The 22,079-nt window shown below is 37.8% G+C and overlaps 1 protein-coding gene across 1 annotated transcript in view; it reads left to right on the top strand.

Annotated features, from left to right (window-relative positions):
• The first annotated feature begins 3,100 nt into the window (after positions 1-3,100).
• Positions 3,101-22,079, top strand: part of Ncapg (non-SMC condensin I complex, subunit G) — a 28,973-nt gene continuing 9,994 nt past the window's right edge. Inside the window, exons 1-13 of the mRNA NM_001398911.1 lie at positions 3,101-3,302; positions 4,146-4,349; positions 4,941-5,169; positions 7,032-7,177; positions 7,432-7,516; positions 8,618-8,810; positions 9,262-9,411; positions 10,975-11,115; positions 12,462-12,585; positions 13,942-14,025; positions 14,293-14,472; positions 18,853-18,963; positions 19,328-19,447. Coding sequence (NP_001385840.1) covers positions 3,192-3,302; positions 4,146-4,349; positions 4,941-5,169; positions 7,032-7,177; positions 7,432-7,516; positions 8,618-8,810; positions 9,262-9,411; positions 10,975-11,115; positions 12,462-12,585; positions 13,942-14,025; positions 14,293-14,472; positions 18,853-18,963; positions 19,328-19,447 — 1,878 coding nt within the window. The 5' untranslated portion in view covers positions 3,101-3,191. The remainder of the gene's footprint in view (positions 3,303-4,145; positions 4,350-4,940; positions 5,170-7,031; positions 7,178-7,431; positions 7,517-8,617; positions 8,811-9,261; positions 9,412-10,974; positions 11,116-12,461; positions 12,586-13,941; positions 14,026-14,292; positions 14,473-18,852; positions 18,964-19,327; positions 19,448-22,079) is intronic.

The raw sequence follows: 22,079 nt of genomic DNA, 5'->3' as shown, positions 1-22,079 counted from the left end.
AGAAGTTAGACCGCAGGGAAACAAATAACCCTATTAAAAAATGGGGTTCAGAGCTAAACAAAGAATTCACAGCTGAGGAATGCCGAATGGCTGAGAAACACCTAAAGAAATGTTCAACATCTTTAGTCATAAGGGAAATGCAAATCAAAACAACCCTGAGATTTCACCTCACACCAGTGCGATTGGCTAAGATCAAAAACTCAGGTGACAGTAGATGCTGGCGAGGATGTGGAGAAAGAGGAACACTCCTCCATTGTTGGTGGGATTGCAGACTGGTAAAACCATTCTGGAAATCAGTCTGGAGGTTCCTCAGAAAATTGGACATTGAACTGCCTGAGGATCCAGCTATACCTCTCTTGGGCATATACCCAAAAGATGCCTCAACATATAAAAGAGACACGTTCTCCACTATGTTCATCGCAGCCTTATTTATAATAGCCAGAAAATGGAAAGAACCCAGATGCCCTTCAACAGAGGAATGGATACAGAAAATGTGGTACATCTACACAATGGAATATTACTCAGCTATCAAAAACAACGAGTTTATGAAATTCGTAGGCAAATGGTTGGAACTGGAAAATATCATCCTGAGTGAGCTAACCCAATCACAGAAAGACATACATGGTATGCACTCATTGATAAGTGGCTATTAGCCCAAATGCTTGAATTACCCTAGATCCCTAGAACAAACGAAACTCAAGACGGATGATCAAAATGTGAATGCTTCACTCCTTCTTTAAATGAGGAAAAAGAATACCCTTGGCAGGGAAGGGAGAGGCAAAGATTAAAACAGAGACTGAAGGAACACCCATTCAGAGCCTGCCCCACATGTGGCCCATACATATACAGCCACCCAATTAGACAAGATGGATGAAGCAAAGAAGTGCAGACCGACAGGAGCCGGATGTAGATCGCTCCTGAGAGACACAGCCAGAATACAGCAAATATAGAGGCGAATGCCAGCAGCAAACCACTGAACTGAGAATAGGTCCCCTATTGAAGGAATCAGAGAAAGAACTGGAAGAGCTTGAAGGGGCTCGAGACCCCAAAAGTACAATGCCAAGCAACCAGAGCTTCCAGGGACTAAGCCACTACCTAAAGACTATACATGGACTGACCCTGGACTCTGACCCCATAGGTAGCAATGAATATCCTAGTAAGAGCACCAGTGGAAGGGGAAGCCCTGGGTCCTGCTAAGACTGAACCCCCAGTGAACTAGTCTATGGGGGGAGGGCGGCAATGGGGGGAGGGTTGGGAGGGGAACACCCATAAGGAAGGGGAGGGGGGAGGGGGATGTTTGCCCGGAAACCGGGAAAGGGAATAACACTCGAAATGTATATAAGAAATACTCAAGTTAATAAAAAAAAAAATAAAAAAAAGAAAAGAAAAAAAAATTAGTTTTCTAGGTGCTCTTTCTGTCTATCTCTGTGTCTCTCAGAATGCACACATTCTTAGCTTGTTTTTGTCCCATGATTAATCTGAAGTAACTTTCTCAAATTAGACATGTTGATTTCAAATTACAGGCACTTATCAGCACCATAGTCATCACTTTAACCAGCAATTAACTGTGTATCTCTACATTTTCAGGAACTAGGGATGAAGCAGGAGAATAATTATGGAACATTCCTAGGATGGAATCCCATAGCACCCTGTCTATGGCTCACTTTACTCATTTTACAAGGAGCTAAAGGTTAAATGAAGTAAAGAGCTTTGGATGGTACGTGGCACATGCAAGACGTCAGTAAAATTTGTTAGTCTTAACATATATGGCTAAAGCTCGAAAACAGTAGGGACTAAAAAAAAAAGCCAGTTGCATTTATGGATGTTTATACAGTGGGTGGTTAAATAAGAAAAAAAACAGTGCAACACTCATTCGGGAATTTACTCTTGTGGATATGCGTAAAACTCTGGGCGATGAAAATTAAAGCGCACATTTTAAACGTGATAGTGGAAGGTAGTAACTCGAAAGGAGAAAAAGAGCATCCAATAGGCTTTGAAATGTTCTCTTCTGCTCCCAGTGGATGCTGAAGTGCAGGGAAGAAAAAAAACTTCCCTTCATCCTGAGTCTAAGTTCTTTGAATTATGAGGTAAATCGAGATAAAACTGCAAGGAAACAAAACAAAAACAATTCCAAAACACCGACACAGGATTGCTGGCAAACACGAAATAAGAGAGATTGTCCATGCACAGATAAAACGTGGGTGACAGAACTTATGGAAAGGGGAGAAAAGTCTGAACAAAGTCTCCCGTTGGGAATTTAGTCTGGAGGCAGTTCTTGAACTGATACAATATATATTTCCAGTATATACGGAACGGGTGGCTGCATTTATGTTTTCCAAGTTATCAGGCAACAGGCCAATAAGTTTCACATTTTTGCAGTGGTGTGTACTATGCCCCAGTGGAGGCATTCATTTTGAGATAATACTATGTATCTAGTACGTGATCTTAATTAAGGCCGCAAATTCCTTTTATATTGTCGGGAGTTCTCTTCTGCTCAGAAGAGTTGTTAGGCAGATTTGTAAAGCAGACCAGTAAAGCTGGAGCACCTCCAAGCGGCCGCAGCCTAATTTGACCCCGCCTTTCTCGTCCCAGGTCCCCCAGACTGTCTTCATCGCGGGCAGGCAGTTCCGGTCGAGACCCACAGCCTCCAAAGACACCCTCCAAAAAGGCTGACATCCTCAAGTCCCGAGTGGGTCTCGCGCGACATCTCCCAAAACGTCTCCTTCGCTCAGGATTTACCCGTCAGGCAACCGGGGCGGGCTCGACGCGGCAGTTCTCCGCTTTCTCCCTTCACTCCCAACCGCAGGATCCCGCAACAGGTTTAAGGGTCACCAGTTCAATTCAGAAAGTTGAATGCCCACTTCAGGCGTGCGCCTTGACAGGACCACTTCCGGTCGCGTCCACGTTTTCACATAAGCACCTCTTCCTATTGGGAGAGCGGCAGGCCACACCCTAGGCGCATGCGTCCCAGCAGCGTGGGGGGGGGGGTGCGGAATTGGGGGGTGGAGTCAGATTGGGGTAGTCGGACACTGCCTCCGGCCCAAGTCTCGCGAGATTCGTCCTCCCGCGAGAGTTGTTTGAAAACTCTGGCGGTAACTACACCCTTGGACCCTCGCTGGCCAGTCTGTAGAAACTAAGTCCTTTGCGGACCGGGAGCTACAGCCACTCTCAGGCAGTTCTCATCCGGCGCCATGGCAGCGCAGAAGAAGCGGCTTTCTGTGAAGGAGGCTTTTCAGCTGGCGCAGCAGCCGCACCAGAACCAGGCGAAGCTGGTAGTCGCGCTGAGCCGCACGTACGGCGCGGTAAGCGGCCTGGCCTCGGCTCCCGAGCTCAACTTTTTGCCTTTGCGCGACCGGCGTCGGTGCTCTGAGGTTTGCCCGAGGTGTTCTGGTCTTAGACAGTGATCGGAACTCCTGGCGTCTGCCACTCGGGGCCTCCTCCCTCACTCCCCCGCCAGGGGTGGGAGGCGGGGAGCGGTCTGTTATCCAGTTCCGCAGTCACTTAGTCTGCTCTGTGAATCGTAGATGCTTCTCTTTCCTTTGGGTTCTCTAGTTCATCTCAGGAAATCGATCAAGTTGTTTCAACCAACTCCTAAGCTTAAAGTCAAGTTCATTTCAGCAACTATCAAAGTCATAAGGGCCTGGTCTTCCCCTTTCATGTTAATTGTGCACCCAGTGGAGCCGTGGGAATTATAGGACAGCGAATGTGAGGAAGATAAATTGTTTTGGAGTTCAAGAAAAGTTAAGTACATATAAAAGTGATTAAGGAGCAAGATGTGGAAGTCAAGCCACAAGGAAATTGGTGGATATTAGAAAGGCCCAAATAAAGGAAATACAAAAGCTATTGATTTTGAATTATTCTTGCCAAAGCTTGTTTTACATTAATCCGGTAAGAGAAATATTGATAATCCAAAGGCGTTGAGGGAAAAACGAGATCATTTTACAGTGTTCAAATTTATGCTTTGTGCTTTCTCAGAGGTACATATATGCTGAAGAGAAGGTTGGCCAGATTTATTTCCCCTTTCCTGGTTTGGATAATTGATAGTTTATTAAGAAATATTATAGCTTGACCTATAACGTATTATGGCAGAGTTGGGAATAAAGACTTTTTACTAATGCAGCTTATGGAGGTGTTTCTTCTTTCAGGTTAATGATAAAACAGCTTTTCAGGAAGAGTTTGTTCATTACCTTAAATATGCTATGGTGGTACATAAACGTGAGCCTGCTGTGGAGAGGGTCATGGACTTCACAGCCAAGTTCGTTACTTCATTTCACCAGTCTGATCAGGAAGAAGAAGAGGAAGAGAAAGATGGTGGCATTTTAAATTATTTGTTTACTTTTCTCTTGAAGGTACTGTGAAAGCTAGTACTTTGGGGAAGTAATATATTTGGCTATGTTTGTATTTTCCACAGTGAAATATCAGCGAGAGAGAAAAATGTATGTGAAGAAGTCTTTTATGGAAACCTTAGCTGTCATTAAGATAAAAGAATAATTCCAGTATTAAAATTAAATTCTCACTTTTGTTGTAAACGATCTCTGCCATTATGTAAAAAAATTCCTACAGAAAGGGATATATTTTGTGACAGTAAATAGTTTTTCAGACTACTTGAGAGTATAAGATCTATCTAGATAACATCTTTGCAAGTAATAACTTGCTGTTGTCTTATTTTTATGTTTTTCTGTAATGCTAGGGATCATTGATGTACCTATCTTTTTACTCTGTTTTGAGACAGGATTTCTTTAAGTTGCCCATATTGTCCTTGGAGTTACTTTGTATCCCAAACAGGCCTTGAACTTGTACTGCTTTTCTCTGGTATTGTAGGCCTGCACATATCTACCCGGGTATATTGTCAACTTTTAATTTTGAATATAGGGTTAAAATGATACTGGCTGCTAAGAGTGGAACGTGACTGGGAGTAACTTTTGGTTTGTTTTGTGTAGTCTCATGAAGCAAACAGCAGTGCAGTCAGATTTAGAGCATGCCAGCTCATTAATAAACTTCTTGGGAATATGCCAGAAAATGCCCAAATTGATGATGACTTATTTGATAAAATCAATGAAGCCATGCTTATTAGATTGAAAGATAAAATCCCAAATGTCAGAATACAAGCGGTTTTGGCTCTTTCTCGACTCCAAGATCCCAAGGACCATGACTGCCCGGTAGTTGATGGTATGTATGCTTTCCTAAGTCTTGTTTCCGTATGCTGACTTTGTTGTTTTTCAGCATTTGGATTTTATGTGTGTGTGCGTTTGAGTGTGTGGGTGTGTACATTCATGTGGAAGCCAGAGGTTATAATCAGATGTCCTCAGTTGCTCTACACCTTGTATTTTTGAGACAGCGTCTCATTAACTCTAGGGCTCATCTACTCAGACCAGCTGGCCAGGAAGCCTCAGAGAAGCGCTGGCTCCTTATCCCAGTATTAAGGTCATGGTTGCTGCCACTGGGACTGCTTTTCATGAGAGTCCTGGGCATTGGAACATCAGATCTCATGCTTGTGCAACAATACTGTACCAGCAGATCCACTTTCCTTACGTAGTACTGAAGGTTATGAATTAATTATACATGTCTGTGTTATGGAAGAATCAACCCAGCAACTTCAAATGAAAGCATATCACCCTGACTCTGCCCTGCTCTTCAGTTGTATTTATTTCTCTCAGAGGTGGAAATAATTACATGAATTTTGAATTAATTGCCCTGTTTAATGTAAAAAATTACATTTTAAACAATCACATTTTGTCTCAATGTTAAATTTTGTGTGCTATTTTTTTTGTGTGTGAGTCAAACTATATTTTTGTGTCTTTTTCCCCTCAAATTTATTCCTAATTTTAGCATTCATTTAGGGTGATACATATTTATTTTTGCTATATTTTAATGTTTTATTTTATGTAGTTTATCCTAAATGGTGATAACCCTTTTAGTTGTTTGCAATTACTCTGCTTTAAAAACAATGTTAGAGGCAACTGTGCCATGGCTTTAATCCCAGCACCCTGAAGGCTGAGGCAGGCAGATCTCCTGGGTTTAACTTAGACTAGTCTATGGAGTGAGTTCCAGGACAGACATGGTTACACAGACAAACTCTTTATCTCAAAAACCCAAAGGAAAGTTAGGACTTTACTTATTCATGCCTTTGGTACATAGATGAAAGGGTTTGTAAAGTTATGCTTAGAGATAGACTTATGGGTTCCACTTTATTAGGGTAGGTGGTAAAGTATTCTAAAAAAAGTTATTTACTTTCTGATATTGTCAGTCATGGGGCGTAAAGGTATGCATTGATCCACATCCTCTTTAGTTTTAGCACATTTTAAAGTCTGATGCTCTATTTAGTATCGTTACCCAGCTTCACAAATTTAGCATCTGATCATACTGAGTTGGTTAAGGACTGTATTACATTCTGAGAAATGTTATTACTAAGTGATTTACAAATGGATGTTACAGTTTAATCACTCAGTGTGGCTTCTGGTGCAGTCTAAAGATCCACTAAAGAGGTATGAGACTACTGCCAGTATAATCTGGCATACTCTTTTTTTATAGTCAGCTCTTTTTTTTTTTTTTTTAAATATAGGAAGAGTATACTCAAACAATGGTAAAAGTATATTTAAAAACACATTCTCAAAACTAAAAGTGTAAAGTCAAATGTGAACCTTCATAGTTTCCCTTCTGAATAGCTACACTAACTGTATAGAAGTTGATTAAATTGAATAGTCTTTGGGACTGGTTAATTTCCAGGTTTTGTTTTTTTTTTTTTTTTGTAACATTTTATAGTAAAATTTAAAGTGAATCAAAATAACAGGTCCTTATATAAAACCATATCAACTTAAATTCCCTCCTCCAATCGTCATCTGACTTTTGGGGTTAATTTTCAATCACAATATATTTAATAATTTTTTAATTTTATATTCAAAAGGAAATGCTAATTTTTTTTGCTAGAAGTGAATATATAACGGTAATATCTCTTATTTAAAAATGAAAGAATGTGGAACTTTTATGACTTAACATTATTAATGTTAAAATGTATTGCTTTATTTTTTAAGCATATGTTACTTTGATTGAAAATGATTCAAATCCGGAAGTTAGGCGTGCAGTGTTATCTTGTATTGCACCATCAGCAAAGACTTTGCCAAAAATTGTAGAACGTACAAAGGACATAAAGGATATTGTCAGAAAGCTGGCTTATCAGGTGAGTTCAGTGTCTTATGTTGTCATGTTTTTGAAAGATGAGCCTATTTTTGGTATTTGGAAAAAACTTGGTAATAATGATTTCTTTTTCCAGTTAGGACTTTTGAAGAATATAGGTAACTTAAGAGTAGTATTCTTATAGTAAGCATATTAACAGATAATTTTAAAAATTGGGTTAACTTATAGAAGAATGCAGTATTCATAAGACATCTCTAAAGTGTATTGAGATTAATGGCCGTCTTTCACCTTTTTAAGGTGTTAGCTGAAAAAGTTCATATGAGAGCTCTGTCCATTGCTCAGAGAGTACTGCTTCTTCAGCAAGGTCTCAGTGACAGATCAGGTAAGATACACATCTTTGTAAACATTGGAGAAATGAGGCTTGAATTTAATAAAACTATCATTTCCATAAATAAGTTGAAACATTTTGGGGTTAAAGACGTTGGTGTTTTGAAGGCATTTCTTTCAAACGTCTGTGATTTAGGGAGGGGAAGACTATTCTAAATCTTATGCAGTTACTTCTGCAAAAGTCTGATAGAATCTTTTTACCTCATCTTTCTTAAATAGTACTGTCCCATTTTTCTATTATTTAACATAAATGTGTTCTGTGCATCACAATTAGGAATGAGCAGACCAGTATAATGCCCCACCTTCTTATCTGTTAAACTAGGGATTCTGTTTTTCTGAAGGATGTTTTAAAAATTCTTAACTCTTATGAAGCCATGTAGTCTCAGTTTTGCTATACCAGGAAAGCACAATTGAATTTGTGAGTATTGTCAGAGGACTGATTAGGATGCCCTTAGGTCAGCAGCTTTTAACACTATGTAGTGACTCCTTTGGGGGTGCCTAACAACCCTTAAATAGTAGTTGCCTAAAACCATCAGAAAACACATATTTACATTATGATTCATAACAGTAGCAAAATTTTAGCTATGAAGTAACAATGAAAATAATTTAATAGTTGGGGATTGCCACAGCATGAGGAACTGTATTAAAGGGCCACAGTATTATGTGGGTTTGAGAATCACTTCTTAAATGATAAAAATAAAGTTTGTTTAGTAAAGTATATTGTGGTTCAGTACTGCAAATCGAATTCATGTAATAGTTGGAGTGAATGAACTCCAACTCCAACAAGTGAAATGACAGATTTCACACATGCTATGCATGATGTTCAGTTAGGAGACAATATAAAGACATTTCCCTTAGGACTTTCGATATAGGAGTTTGTTTTTTTAATGGCTGATCTCCATTTGCATTTGAAACAAGCATTGTCATGACTTTAGTAATATTGCATCTTTTTCATTAACATGCTTTGTTCTACCTATAATTTCTATTTGAATCATAAATTCAGTGTTAGCAGTGATTTGCTACAAGTTAAGATGGGGCTGATACAGGGAAAAAGGTCTAGAATGTGCATCATTTAACTATGTAAATGGCTCACCAGATGCTGTGAAACAAGCTGTGCAGAAGCATCTTCTCCAAGGCTGGTTGCGTTTTACTGAAGGAAATATCCTAGAGTTGCTTCATCGGTTAGATGTGGAAAATTCTTCTGATGTAGCAGTCTCCGTTCTCCATTCCTTATTCTCAATGAGTCCTCTCAGTGAGCTGGTGGGAATTTGTAAAGATGATGATGGCAGGTATATAAAGACTTCTTTATTTAAATTGTACAGAGTTTTTAAATTGAACCTATGCACTTAAAAGTGAGTTTGTCTTCCCTCAGTACCTTTTATCTGTCCCTCTTCCCTTTAGTGAGTGTCTTTCTTCCTTCTGGTACAAGGATTCAGTACTTTTTGTCAGGCATTGTAAGGTTGTGCCCTTTCATTTTGCAATTTTGATTTTTGCATTACATCCACTGAAAAACACCACAAATATACGAGTTCTTGCCACGTTAACTCATTTGAAACTTTATCTTTTGCCTTTTTTCAGTCTAAGTTTTTTTTTTCTTTTCATTCTTTTTGGCTGGGTAAATTAATGATTTAGTAATTAAAAGACTTAATAATTGAAAGAAATCTTCCTCTTATGTCTATTCTTGTTGTTTTTCAACTGCATGTAAAGATAATACTTTCTCTTATTCTCTTCCATATGAAGGAAGTTGATTCCGGTGGAAACATTAACTCCTGAAATTGCTTTGTACTGGTGCACCCTTTGTGAGTATTTGAAGTCAAAGGGAGATGAAGGTGAAGAATTTTTGGAGCAGATTTTGCCAGAGCCTGCAGTATACGCAGAATACTTAGTGAGGTAAAGTTTTTCTTTTGGTTTGAACTGTACTTAATGCACTTTAATTACCAATTTCATAGTGTTCTTATTCAATATCAGAGGAAACAATTTAGAAACTATTTTTGTATAAAAAGGTATGAATGGATATGTTTATTGAGGAATCTGTTGCGTATACTGAAAGTGGACAGTCAGGGCCTTACTATCCCTGTCACAGTGACTCAATATTAGCTGATTAGTGTAACTTTTCCCTGATAAAATTTCACTGACTTTTTCTTGAATTTTATCTAATATTCATATATAACAAAGTTTTAAAAAATTATTCTTTATTTGCAAGCTATACAAAACAGATGTTATGATGATTAGATTTGGTACATGGACCAGTGTCTTAGGTTATGGTTTTACGGCTGGGAAGAGATACCATGACCAAGGCAACTCTCATAAGGACAACATTTAATTGAGGCTGGCTTAGAGGTTCAGTCCATTATCATCAAGGCGGGAGCATGGCAGCATCCAGGCAGGCCTGGTGCAGGAGGAGCTGAGAGTTCTACATCTTCATCTGAAGGCTGCTAGGAGAACAGTAGCTTCCAGGCTGCTAGGATGAGGTTCTTAAAGCTCATGCTGAGAGTGGTACATCTACTCCATACAAGTGCCACCACTCCCTGAGCCAAGCATGTACAAACCGTCACAACTAGTTTCAGAATCATAGGATGTGGATGTATGGCCAGTTTTAGTATAAGTATTTTTCAATTGATAACATTAAAAATAAAATAAACTTGTATAAAATAAAACAACTTCTATAACTTTAAAAGTTTTATTTTTCTAAATTATCTGTCTTGATATACGTGTTGGCCAGTTTTATGTCAATTTAACCCTAGCTGAAGTCATTTTGGAAGAGAGAACCTTAGCTGGAAAAATGCCCCAGTAGATTGGCCTGTGGGCAAGCCCATTTTCTTGATTGATGTTTTCTTTGGGTGAGCCCAGCTTAATGTGGGCTATGCTATCCATGGTCTGGTGGTGCTGGGTTTAGTAGGAAATCAGGCTGAACAAGCCCTGGGGAACAAACAAGTAAGCTGCATTCTTCAATAGTCTGCATCGCCTTTTGCCTCCAGTTTTCTGCCCTGTATGAGTTCCTTCAGTGATGGACTGGATATGTAACAGGAAGTAAACCATTCCCTTCCCAAGTTTCTATTGGTCATGGTGTTTTATCACAATAGAAACTCAACTAAGACAATATAATTCTACTTGACTGTAAAATTTTGTAAAAAAATATTCTTGTCAGAATTCAAATGTAGAGGTAAATTTATTCTTTGCTTCCCTAGTCCCATCAATCATTGTAGAGTTAAACAGCTAAATAATTTAGTATATTTGTTGTCAAATCTCTTTCTATACATGTTTTAAATGCACATATAGGTTTCAGTTTTTAAAATATAGCATATTGTATATTACTGTTTTCCAGTTTTTAAAATTTTTGAACCCTATGCAAAATTATGTGTTGTTATTGTACTATTTTATAGTGCCTCATGTGTGCTATGTAAGTGCTCTCCCACTGATTGACACCTACTTTATTAATTCTGTTTGCTTTAGTTACATCCAGGGCTTCCCAGTAGTTAATGAAGAACAGAAAAGTGATTTTACCTACATTGGAAATTTGATGACAAGAGAATTCATAGGTCAACAATTGATTCTAATTATAAAATCTTTGGATACTAGTGAGGAAGGAGGAAGGTATGTCTAAATGTTAATATCGACCTAATTTCCTTTAGTTTCATGTATTTAGGAACCTACCTTGGTTTAATTTTTAAAAGATAATGATTCTGATTTTAATTTTAGTGTAACTATCAATAATAAAGATATTATATCCTTTGATTAATCAGGTTTTTTAAACAATGAATTTTGTTTGATAATTTTATACATATGTAATATATCTTGATCATATCCACCTCAAGACTCTTCCCACTCCTTTGATGCTCAACATGTTCCTTCTACCTTAAGCTCCCCTGGCCCTTTTTTTTTTTAGTTACCTGAACCCAATTACAGTTGTCTGAATGTGCCTGGATATGTGGCCTTCAACCAGAACATAGGCGGCCTACTGCTAGCTGCACCCCAGAAGAAAAATGATTCTCTCTCCTCCAGTAGCTATTAACTGTCAATACCTTCTCAGCTGGGGTATTGGGCCTGGGTACTGGAATGTTGACTGGCAGCTGAGTTCATGAGTGTAACAGTTAAGTTTTGCCTAGAGGGTGGAATTATTACTCCTCCCCATCTGGCTAATTTCTTATATTTAAATACAGTTTTGTTATGATTAGATGTAAATATCCTAGCTTTCCAAAACTGTATCTAATTGTATGTAATTGTTTGTACTATACTTGTATACATATGGCAATCCATATACATATGTGTGTTTGTTTATACCATCATTTCCAGAGAAATGCAGTGAACTATAGCATTATTAGGGCTACTATATTATTACATGTTTTCTAGCTTTATTATGACTTTCTAGGACCTCCGTCAGATTTGTAGTCTAATGTTTACTGGAACATATGTGGCACTTGATGAAGTATGTATGCATGTATATATGGCTATATATGTATAGAATTCTAGTATAATTAGTATGGAATAAGTAACTTCAGATTTTTTGGTTTATTATTTTTTTAAAAGATCAGGGTATAGATAGAACTATATAATTTTTATGTGTATTTATAAATAAATTTACAGAATATGAGATTTTTTTTTAGCCTAAAGTCTGTATGTATAGAATTTGTACCTATACTTATAAACAGAAGTAAAAACTAAGATAATGTAAAGGGAAATGTTAGAATGTATTTTCAGGTGGCAAGATGGTTCATTGGGCAAAGGTGCTTGGTGCCAAACCCAGTGACTTTCATTTGATCCTTATGACCCACAGGGTAGAAGGAGAAAACTAACTTCTGCAATTTCTTCTCTGATCTCCACATTCAGACCCAGGCATGAGTGTGCCCACTTACATATACACACACAAAAATGTTTAAAAATATATATAGTGCATTTTGTCATAATGGTAGTTAAATTAAAATAGATTGTTTTGATTACAGGAAACGACTGCTGGCTATTTTGCAAGAGACGCTTACTCTGCCTACAACCCCAATATCTTTGTTTTCTTTTATTGTTGAGAGACTCCTCCACATTGTCACAGATGATAGTAAAAGGATACAGATTGTAAGTGCTTTTCTTTGATGAAGATAAGTTTGGCTAGTGACATTAAGGAGTATTAGTTTCTCTTTATCACCCTTGTTTTTAATGTATTAGTGTTTATTGTTCAACATGTTGCAAAGATGAAAAGTAGATCTTTCTCACACACAGTTTAAAATGTCTTCCTTTCTTAGCATGCCTGTTACTTTGTTTAGTCAGCACAGCAAGTGTGTGAGGAAGGAACAGGAGGTTTGCTTAGTTATTCTCAGATGGGGAGCAGTCATTGTGAACTAGTGAGCAAGTGATTCTGAGGAAGGTCATTATTATCATTGCTTATTATCACTTATATATTTGGTATGGTTTTTTGCTCTACAGAACTGAGGAAGGAGTTAAGAATTTTAGGCAGAAAATTTTAGATATAGAGAGTAATCTTAGGGTTCAATATTTCATTTTTACTACACTAGGGATAATTTGTCTTTAGTATCTATGCAATTTAAAAATTGTTACTTTTTAGTCAAATAATACATTTGACTAGATGATTCAGTTTTATTGTTCAGTCTTTGTATTAGTTGCTGTCTTGTTGCCATGACCATAAATACCTGTTTTAATAATTACTATTGTCAACTTGACAAGATCTGGAATAAAGGAGAGGACAAACCTGGGTGTGAGTGTGAGAGATTCTAGATTGGGTGAGGTGTGAGTGGTCCATTTTAGAGACTATGGTTCTGAGTTACAAAGAACAAAGTAGACTGAGTATCAGCTCTCCTCTTCCTTCTCTTCCTTCATTCCTTCCTTCCCTTCCCTTCCCCTCCCTTCCCCTTCCTTTTCAGCTGTACAATGCACTATGACTAGGTACTTCTTGCTCCTTAAGTTGTTTTTGCCACAGCAATGAGAAAAGTAACTAACACAACTGACAAGAAGCAATTAAGGGAGGAAATGGGGAAGGGAAAGAAAAGCAAGGAGGGAGGGTTTGTTTTGGCACGAGGATACAGTCTGTCATGGTGGCAAAGGCATGATGTTGAGAAAACTGGTAGAAAGGAACGTGAGGCAATTGGTCACTCACATTTTGTTCACAGGGAGCAGAGAGATGAATCTAGTGCTCAGATTGTTTGCTTTTTTACTCAGCATAATACTGCGACTTGTGGGATGGTCATGCCCACATTTAGTCTTCCCTCAGTTAAACCTCTCTGAAAACACCCTCACTGGCTTGTCCAAAGGTGTGTTTCCTGAGTGATTACAAATCCAGCCAGATTAGCAAATTAGGTCAACCTGTATTGTTATATGTATATCTATAAGTACTATTTAGAATTCGATGTAGCAGTCCTCATTTGCTACTATAAAGCAGAAATTACAGCTTGTACTTTGAATTATAAATTTTATCAGGTCACAGAAATTATCTCAGAGATTCGTGCACCCATTGTTACTGTTCATGTTGATCCATCTGATACAAGAAAGAAAGAACTCAAGGTAAGTCTCTTCTAAATTAATGAAGTCCTTTAGTAATGTCATTGTTTCCTCTTGCTATACTGTTTCGAAGTGTTCTCATGAAGCCAAGTCATAAGATATTAACACTGAAGGACATGAAATTGTTACCAGATTATAACAGATTTTCTAATCTGTTTCAGGAACATGAAATCTTAATGTTTGATTGCTTAAATCCCGAGTCTTTGAGATATTGTGACAGATTTTCATATTAATTTTTAATTTGTGAGGATGATCAATTTCTTATTTTAGATGGCTGAAATAAAAGTTAAACTTATCGAGGCTAAAGAAGCTTTGGAAAATTGCATTGCTGTACAAGATTTTGATCAGGCATCAAAATTAAAAGAAGAAATAAAAACATTGGAAGATGCCAGAATAAACCTGTTAAAAGAGACAGAACAACTTGAGATTAAAGAAGTCCAAACAGAAAAGGTATATATCATTTTTCATACTAAATTTTAACTACTCTTATCTCAACAAACCTTATTTTTGTTAATTCACTAGACTGCCAGGATTTATTTATTTTGGAGGGAGTTGTGACAATACCATGAATAAAAATGAAAACATAGAGTTTATTTTTAAAATTTCTGTTTTATATTTTTAATTTGTGGTGTTTGAGACGTCTCACTTTTTAGCCCTTGCTGGTCTGGAACTCAAAATGTAGACCAAGCTGGCCTTGAACTAACAGTTACCCATTTATCTATGCCTCTGCCTTCCTGGTGCTGGGATTAAGGGATGTTATGCCATCACACTAGGCCAGACATTTTTGGACTTTAAAAAATACATTTAATTTTTATAGCTAGGACTTGTTTCCTTACTACTCCCTGGGATTTGAATAGTTTCTCCCTTCCTGGGGAAACTAGTTTTCTAGTGGTTTACTTGGAAGTTTTATTTATTTTTCTTGAATGGTCTAAAAAGGAATTGCAACCATCTTTCCCTTTTGTGGGAAGTCTGTAGACTTTTCTGTTGTTAAGAAAAAAAAATACTTTAGCTGAGATTTGATATCTTCCTTGGTAAATGTGCATATGCATGTTAAGAAAAAATACTGAGTAGCTATGTTATTTTTTAAAAATTTATGTGTATTTTAAATTTTTTTAAATGTGTATGAGTGTTTGCCTGAATGCATGTGTATGCATGTGTACCATGTGTGTGCCCGGTGCCCTTAGAGGTCAGAAGAGAGCATCATATCCCCAGGAGCTGGAGTTTCAGATGGCTGTGAACTGCTGTGCGAGTGCTGGGAATGGGACCTGGTCCTCTGCAAGAACAGCAAGTACTCATAACCACGGCTTTACTATTTATTTTTAATGAAACACTCGATAGTTCGTAGAATTTTAAGGGTTTTTTTTTTTGTTTTTTAATTTAGTTATTGACAAAAATTTAATCTCTTAAAAGGATGATTTTGCACATGAATTTTAGCCCAAGATGGAATGATATCAATTTGTGAATTTTATATTTTTAAAGGTCTTGCCTTTGTATTGACTTTTTTTAGATTTGTTTATTTATATAAGTACACTGTAGCTGTCTTCAGACACACCAGAAGAGGGCATCGGATCTCATTACAGATGGTTGTGAGCCACCATGTGGTTGCTGGGAATTGAACTCAGGACCTCTGGGAGAGCAGTCAGTGCTCTTAACCGCTGAGCCGTCTCTCCAGCCCACTGAACATACTTATAAATTGCACTTTGATTTGGAGAATGCTTAAGAGAGTGCTCATAGGAAAGTTTACCATACATGACAGGGTTAGAGTTGACTGTGTATCCTTTTCTAGTCATAAAAATATCCTAAAATAACATCTCACTTTCCCAGAGACGATGACTTACTTTTATAGTTTATTTATATTACATTCCTATAGTCTGTGGCTTGTCCTAGGCTTTAAATTTGAGAAAAAAATTTAAACAGAAACCTACGAATAAAATTAAAGATTTTCAAATTAAGAAAATATTTGGACAATGTGGTGGTGTCTACCTGTAATAGTACTGAGTCAGAGGGAGGACATCTGGGTCAAGGCCAGCTTGGACTACATAGGTGAGGCCCTCCTTTAAAAATCCAAGCAAAGAAGAAGCTTAGTAATGAGACTGCTGACCTAGCATATGTGAGGCCTCAGGTTTGATTCTCAGCCCTGCCCTAAATCCACCTGCCCTGCTGAAAGATAAAGCATTTGTAAGCTGGTTTGTCTGATTAATAACCTGTTTTGAGTTCCTTTGAACATTTAGTGTCTTTTGTCTTATTTGAGAGCTACAACTATTGTAATATAATTCTAATATAATAGATGATGTGATCAGGAAACTATAGAAATGTGTTTGAGAGATATGTACTTCATAATTTCATGTAGGATGCTACTGGTTTTCCTCCAGGAAGAAATAGGTTAACTAGAGATGCAAATAAAATTAACATGTTAGACTTTTCATTGTCGTGAGATACTAAGAAAACAGTTGGGAAGTGTCTTAGTTTTACTTCTGTGAACAGACACCATGACCAAGGCAAGTCTTTATAATTGGGGCTGGCTCACAGGGTCAGAGGTTCAGTCCATTATCATCAAGGCAGGAACATGACAGCATCCAGGCAGGCATGGTGCAGGAGGAGCTGAGTTCTACATCTTCATCTGAAGGCTGCTAGCAGAATACTGACCTGCAGGCATTTATGGTGAGGGTCTTAAAACCCACGCCCACAATGACACACCCACTCCAACAAGGCCACATCTACTCCAACAGGGCCATACCTTCTAATAATGGCACTGCTTGGGCCAATATACAAACTGTCATAGGAGGGAAGGAGGGTTTATTTGAGTTCATAAAGTTTTAGAGGTTTCTGCGAGAGTTGAGAGGTTGTTGCAGAACAGAGAGGCTCCCATCCTGACAGACAGGGGCCAGAATGCCTATGCTGTTTGGTGGTGGTGGTGGTGGTGGTGGTGGTGGTGGTGGTGGTGGTGTCTGGTGGTGGTTGGGGTGTGTGTGTGTGTGTGTGTGTGTGTGTGTGTGTGTGTGCGCGCGCGTGTGCGTGCGTGCGTGCAGGCGTGTGTTTCTTTACTGCCGTGTACTTTTAGGCCTTGTATACTAGCCTGTGAGGTAGTGCCACTTGCATTCAGGGTGGATCTTTCCTTCCTTTAATTGTCTTTGGAGATACCCTCATACACATCCAGTGATGTGCTCGATTAATGTTTACTAGCTGCTTCTCCACCCAGTAGAGTTGGCCGTCAAGATTAAGCATCTACACCTAGTACTATAGAACACATAGTGTAACCTAGTAAGTTAAAGGGCGTTTTTCCCTTGTGGTAGTCTAGTTAGGTGATTATCTCTTCAAGCACTTTACAAATGTGAATTCATTTTTCTTACAGTCCTCAAGTCCCAATGGTTTCAAACCTAATAGTTACTATAAAATGATACTTTAATGCACTTTGTGTTGTTTCTCCGTAATGAGTGGGTAAGGAAATGTAGATGTTGTGATGGTAAGTATGATGGCACAGAGTTTAAAATAAGATGCTTGCTGTGCTTTAAACCTTCCAGTTTACATGGGAAGAGAATTGGAGAGGTAATAGGCAAATCAGAGGAAATGTTATGGGCCAGATAAATGTAAGGCCTTGCATTGTCCATATTAAAGAATCGACCTTATTCAGAGATGATGGTGGATACAAGGATATTTTTAAGAATAGGATGAGTACTCTGTAATACAGGGTTAGTATTATTTGAAAGTAGATTAGAATGATAAACGCCGAGATGCTCATACTTCTTGGCAGAGTTTCAGAAGTATGGCTTGAGATGATAGCATTGTGAACCAGATGATGCTGAGTACAAATAGATGTGACCTACGTCAGAGTTATTTAAGGTCTAGTAACAGGAAGAAAAAGAATCAATCAAGAGTTTCTTAGGTCTCCTTTTGCTTTGGACAAATGAAAATAGATGGTCATGATATGATGATAGAGTGTACGAGTTAGACATTTAGTAATGGGTTAGTTCCATTTTGGATGTGCTGAGATTGAGGAGCCTGTGAAACATGAAAGAAGTGTGTTCTAGAAGATTCTAGATTCTAGATTCTACTCACCCCAGATAGTGTTCTATGACAGACTGACGACGTACTGTACACCAATGTCCAACTTCCTTAACTAATGTGTTTTCTTTGGGTTACTTACAGAAATATGAGGGGTTACTTATAGGAGCAGAAATGAGTGACTCGGGGTTGGGGATTTAGCTCAGTGGTAGAGCACTTGCCTAGCAAGCACGAGGCCCTGGGTTCGGTCCCCAGCTCCGAAAAAAAGAATAAAAAAAAAAAAAATGAGTGACTCAAAGGACAGCTGTATTACTAAAGGTCACCTCAGTGAGGGTGACAGCTCATAAAGCTGAGAACCTGGAGTATAACATTATACAGTCTGCTGGTAGCAGGTTGGAGAGTGTTCGTTCTAGGTGCCTCAGTTGGTCTAAACCTCTAACAGGCAGTTCAAATGGTTTCTGCTTCTTACAGGCAGTCGTTGAGTCTTTGCAGGTGACTTGTCTGAAAATCTTTTCAGCTCTTACTACTTACTCTGGCAGGGGAGGGGCCTAGTGAATCTGGTCAATTTCAGAAACTTCCCGAATCTGTTTTGAGGTGATTAACAATCCTGATTAAAGTGTCCTTTTAGACTGGAATGTTTCAATCTAGGAGGAAACTGTTACACAAAATTGGGCCAGCTCATAAATGAAAGATAAAGTTGCATGGTGAGATAAGACTGCCAAAGGAACAGAGTAACAGTATGCACAGAAAAGGTTTCAAGAGAGCAGTTGTTTAAGGGATGGTAAGTGATGTTCTTACTAATGATGGTTATTTTGTCTTTCATTTTAGAACGATGTGGAAACATTACAGAAGTGTTTTATTTTGTGTTATGAACTGTTGAAACGAATGTCCATTTCAACTGGAATTGGTGCAACCATGAATGGGATCATTGAATCTTTGGTACACTGCTGGCCTTTGAGACCTTTTATGCTCTTCTACTTTATTATATAATAATTTATAATAATTAATTAATAATTTAAAAATTAATAATTAAAAGACAACCACATCAGATAAATATAATGAACTATGTATATCCATAGTGACTACTTCATAATATGAAGAATAATTTAAATAATACATTTTTATAAAGTCACTTTTAAATAAAACAAGTTATTCATAGGATATGTTTATTGAATACATGTTATCTAAGAAATGCTTGAAATATAGTGTACATAAAATACAAAACTACAGATAGCCATCCTGGGTCTTCTGCTTAAGTGAAGGCAGCATTGTTAAAAAATAAATACTATATATTTTGTTGTAGATTCTTCCTGGAATAATAAGTGTTCATCCTATAGTAAGAAACTTGGCTGTTTTGTGCTTGGGATGCTGTGGACTACAGGATCAGAATTTTGCAAGTAAACACTTTATATTGTTCTTACAGGTAGGATTTATTTTATGACTGTGTGTCTGTTTCTTGAAATGCTCTTATCTCTGGTGATATGTTAAAATTCTGGGTGTGTTCAGATGTTTAATTGATGGATTGTGGATAATCTTTAGGGTTTTAATTTTTATCTTGATAGTTTATAAAAATGTCTTCATAGAACAAGATGGGGTAACAGTTTAAGTTGAGTCATGTAGGTTATATGAGTGCATACTATGTGCTGTCACTGTTCTTGGCTTACGATAAATATAGTAGGTAAATGATGAGGAGAACCAACCTGAGTTTGTGCTGTTGGAGCTTGTTTTTCTGAAGGGGAAACAGACTATGTGTTGTGCCAGCTAAGCATAACCAGAACATAGCAGCAGCAGTTGTGGGAGTGAGGTGAGGCAGAGAGCCTGTGCCTGGGATGCTGGCCTGAGTCTTACTTTGACATTCAGACACATAGAGGAAAGTTAAAAGACTAATCCTTATAAATACTTGAAAGAATGCTGTCTTTCTTTCTCTCTTTCTTTCTCTCTCTCTTTCTTTCTTTCTTTCTTTCTTTCTTTCCTTTCTTTCTTTCTTCCTTTCTCCCTTCCTTCCTTTCTTTCTTTCTTTCTAAGATTTTTTTTCTTAGATATGTTGCATGTGTATATATGCTATGCTGTGTAGGTTACTCATGGAGGCCCAAAGAGGGCACTGATCCACTCCTGTTGGGGTTACAGGTCAGCTGCCTGACATAGGTGCTCATATGAACTGAACTTGTGTCCTTTGCAAGATCATAACTACTCTTAACTGCTGAGTCGTCTCTCCAGCTCAGACATTTTATTTCCTTAGGAGAGAGAATAGAGGAGAGAGGTCTTAGGGGTAGGACTTTACTTGGCCTATTTGAGGAACAAAAGAACATATGGCTAGGAAAGTAAGCAAAGTGAAGTCTAACAGGAGAAAGAACATGATGTCCGTGTGCTCCAAGAACTTACACTCTAAAAATACAGAGATCCATTATGAATGATTCAGGGAAGAAACTATGGTGCTTTTGTTTTTACTCTTTCGTCCCCAACCCACCCACCACATACCCTTTTACCTCTTACAACCTCCTTTCTGCTTATTTCATGTGTCCTATTGTTCTCCCAAACCTTCCTTTTTATTACTTGTGCATAGCCCTGCCCCACTTATATACCTACATATAAATACTGTTAGCTTAGGATATGAAAGTCTAACAGCTTAACTCAGTTAATACAATTATTGGATCTGGCCTTTTTTTTTTTTTTTTTAATTATTTGAATGATAGCAGATTCAAGGGCAAAAAACCTGAAGTTTGCCTATATTTTGTATAGTCTGAGGTGTGATTTTTAATTTAAAATTTTTTATTGTTTAGTTTTTTTAAAAAGTTTACAACAGGGTCCATGATCAAAAGAAGATAACTACTAACTAAATAGATTCAATCTTGTAATCTTTAAAAACATTTTTTAAAATTATTTTTGATTTTTATTAAAAAATCCTTGGCTGTCCTGGACCTTACGTCGTTATAGGCTAGACTGACCTTGAACTAAGATGTACCTGCCTCTGTCCCTAGGCATTAAAATTGTGTGCCACCATGCCCAGCTGTATAAAAGTTTTTTTTTTCTTTTAATTATTCTCAAGGCTTCATTGGAAGGTTTTTTAGATTAGTCTATTTTAGGAAAAGAAAAATTGTTAAACTGTTAATAATAAAAATTGATATAATGTATAAAGTTCTGTTAGAAAGGCAGCCGAGGGGGATTATTTTCTTTTAAACTCTTGTTAGGACTGACTATTGGTAGCAGTCGCTGCGTGTGAAGGTCCGTGAGAGCGTTAGAGAAACAGTGATGTGGGGCTAGTGGCATGTTTGGAGTTTCTAGAGCCATCATAATAACATGTTAAGAGAATTTGGGTTTGGCAGATTTACAGGGCTCATTCTCAAAACATGGAGAGGATATGTTCAAGTTACATTGTATAATATAGTTAATCTTTCATAATAGAATCCCTCTACCCCCATGGTTTTGGAATAGTTTTAAACTCAAGATAGATTTCAACCATTTGTGTGTATATACAGACATCTATGTTGGATCTTCCTCAGTTTCTCTTCTAACTCTGGCATGGATCTCTTACTGAACCAGGACCTCCTTATTTGGTTAGGTTGGTCAGCTAATGAATTCCAGGGATCCACTTGTCTCTGTGCCCCCAGTGCTGGGGTCATCATTGTGCATTGCTGTGCATGTTGCTTCCTGTGTGGTTGCTGGCTATCTGAAATGAGGTCCTCATGCTTAGGTTTGAGAGGCACTGTATGGACTAGGCCATTTCCCTAGCTCCCTAAACTGCTTTATAAGAGTCTACTTGGTAACTGAATTCATTATTAATGAAATCTGAATTTCCTAAGTGACAAGAACAATTTTTCTTCAAAGAAATTTAATAGTACTGATATTGTAACAAAGGTTTTTTTTTTTCCTCCCATCTTTATTAACTTGAGTATTTCTTGTTTACATTTCAATTATTATTCCCCTTCCCGGTTTCCGAGCCAACATCCCCCTAACCCCTCTCCCTCCCCTTCTGTATGGGTGTTCCCCTCTTCATTTTCCCCCCAACAATCACGTTCACTGGGGGTTCAGTCTTAGCAGGACCCAGGGCTTCCCCT

The sequence above is a fragment of the Rattus norvegicus genome, chromosome 14, assembly GCF_036323735.1.
Source record: "Rattus norvegicus strain BN/NHsdMcwi chromosome 14, GRCr8, whole genome shotgun sequence".
Lineage (NCBI taxonomy): Eukaryota > Metazoa > Chordata > Mammalia > Rodentia > Muridae > Rattus > Rattus norvegicus.
This window is presented reverse-complemented; position numbering and strand designations above follow the sequence as displayed.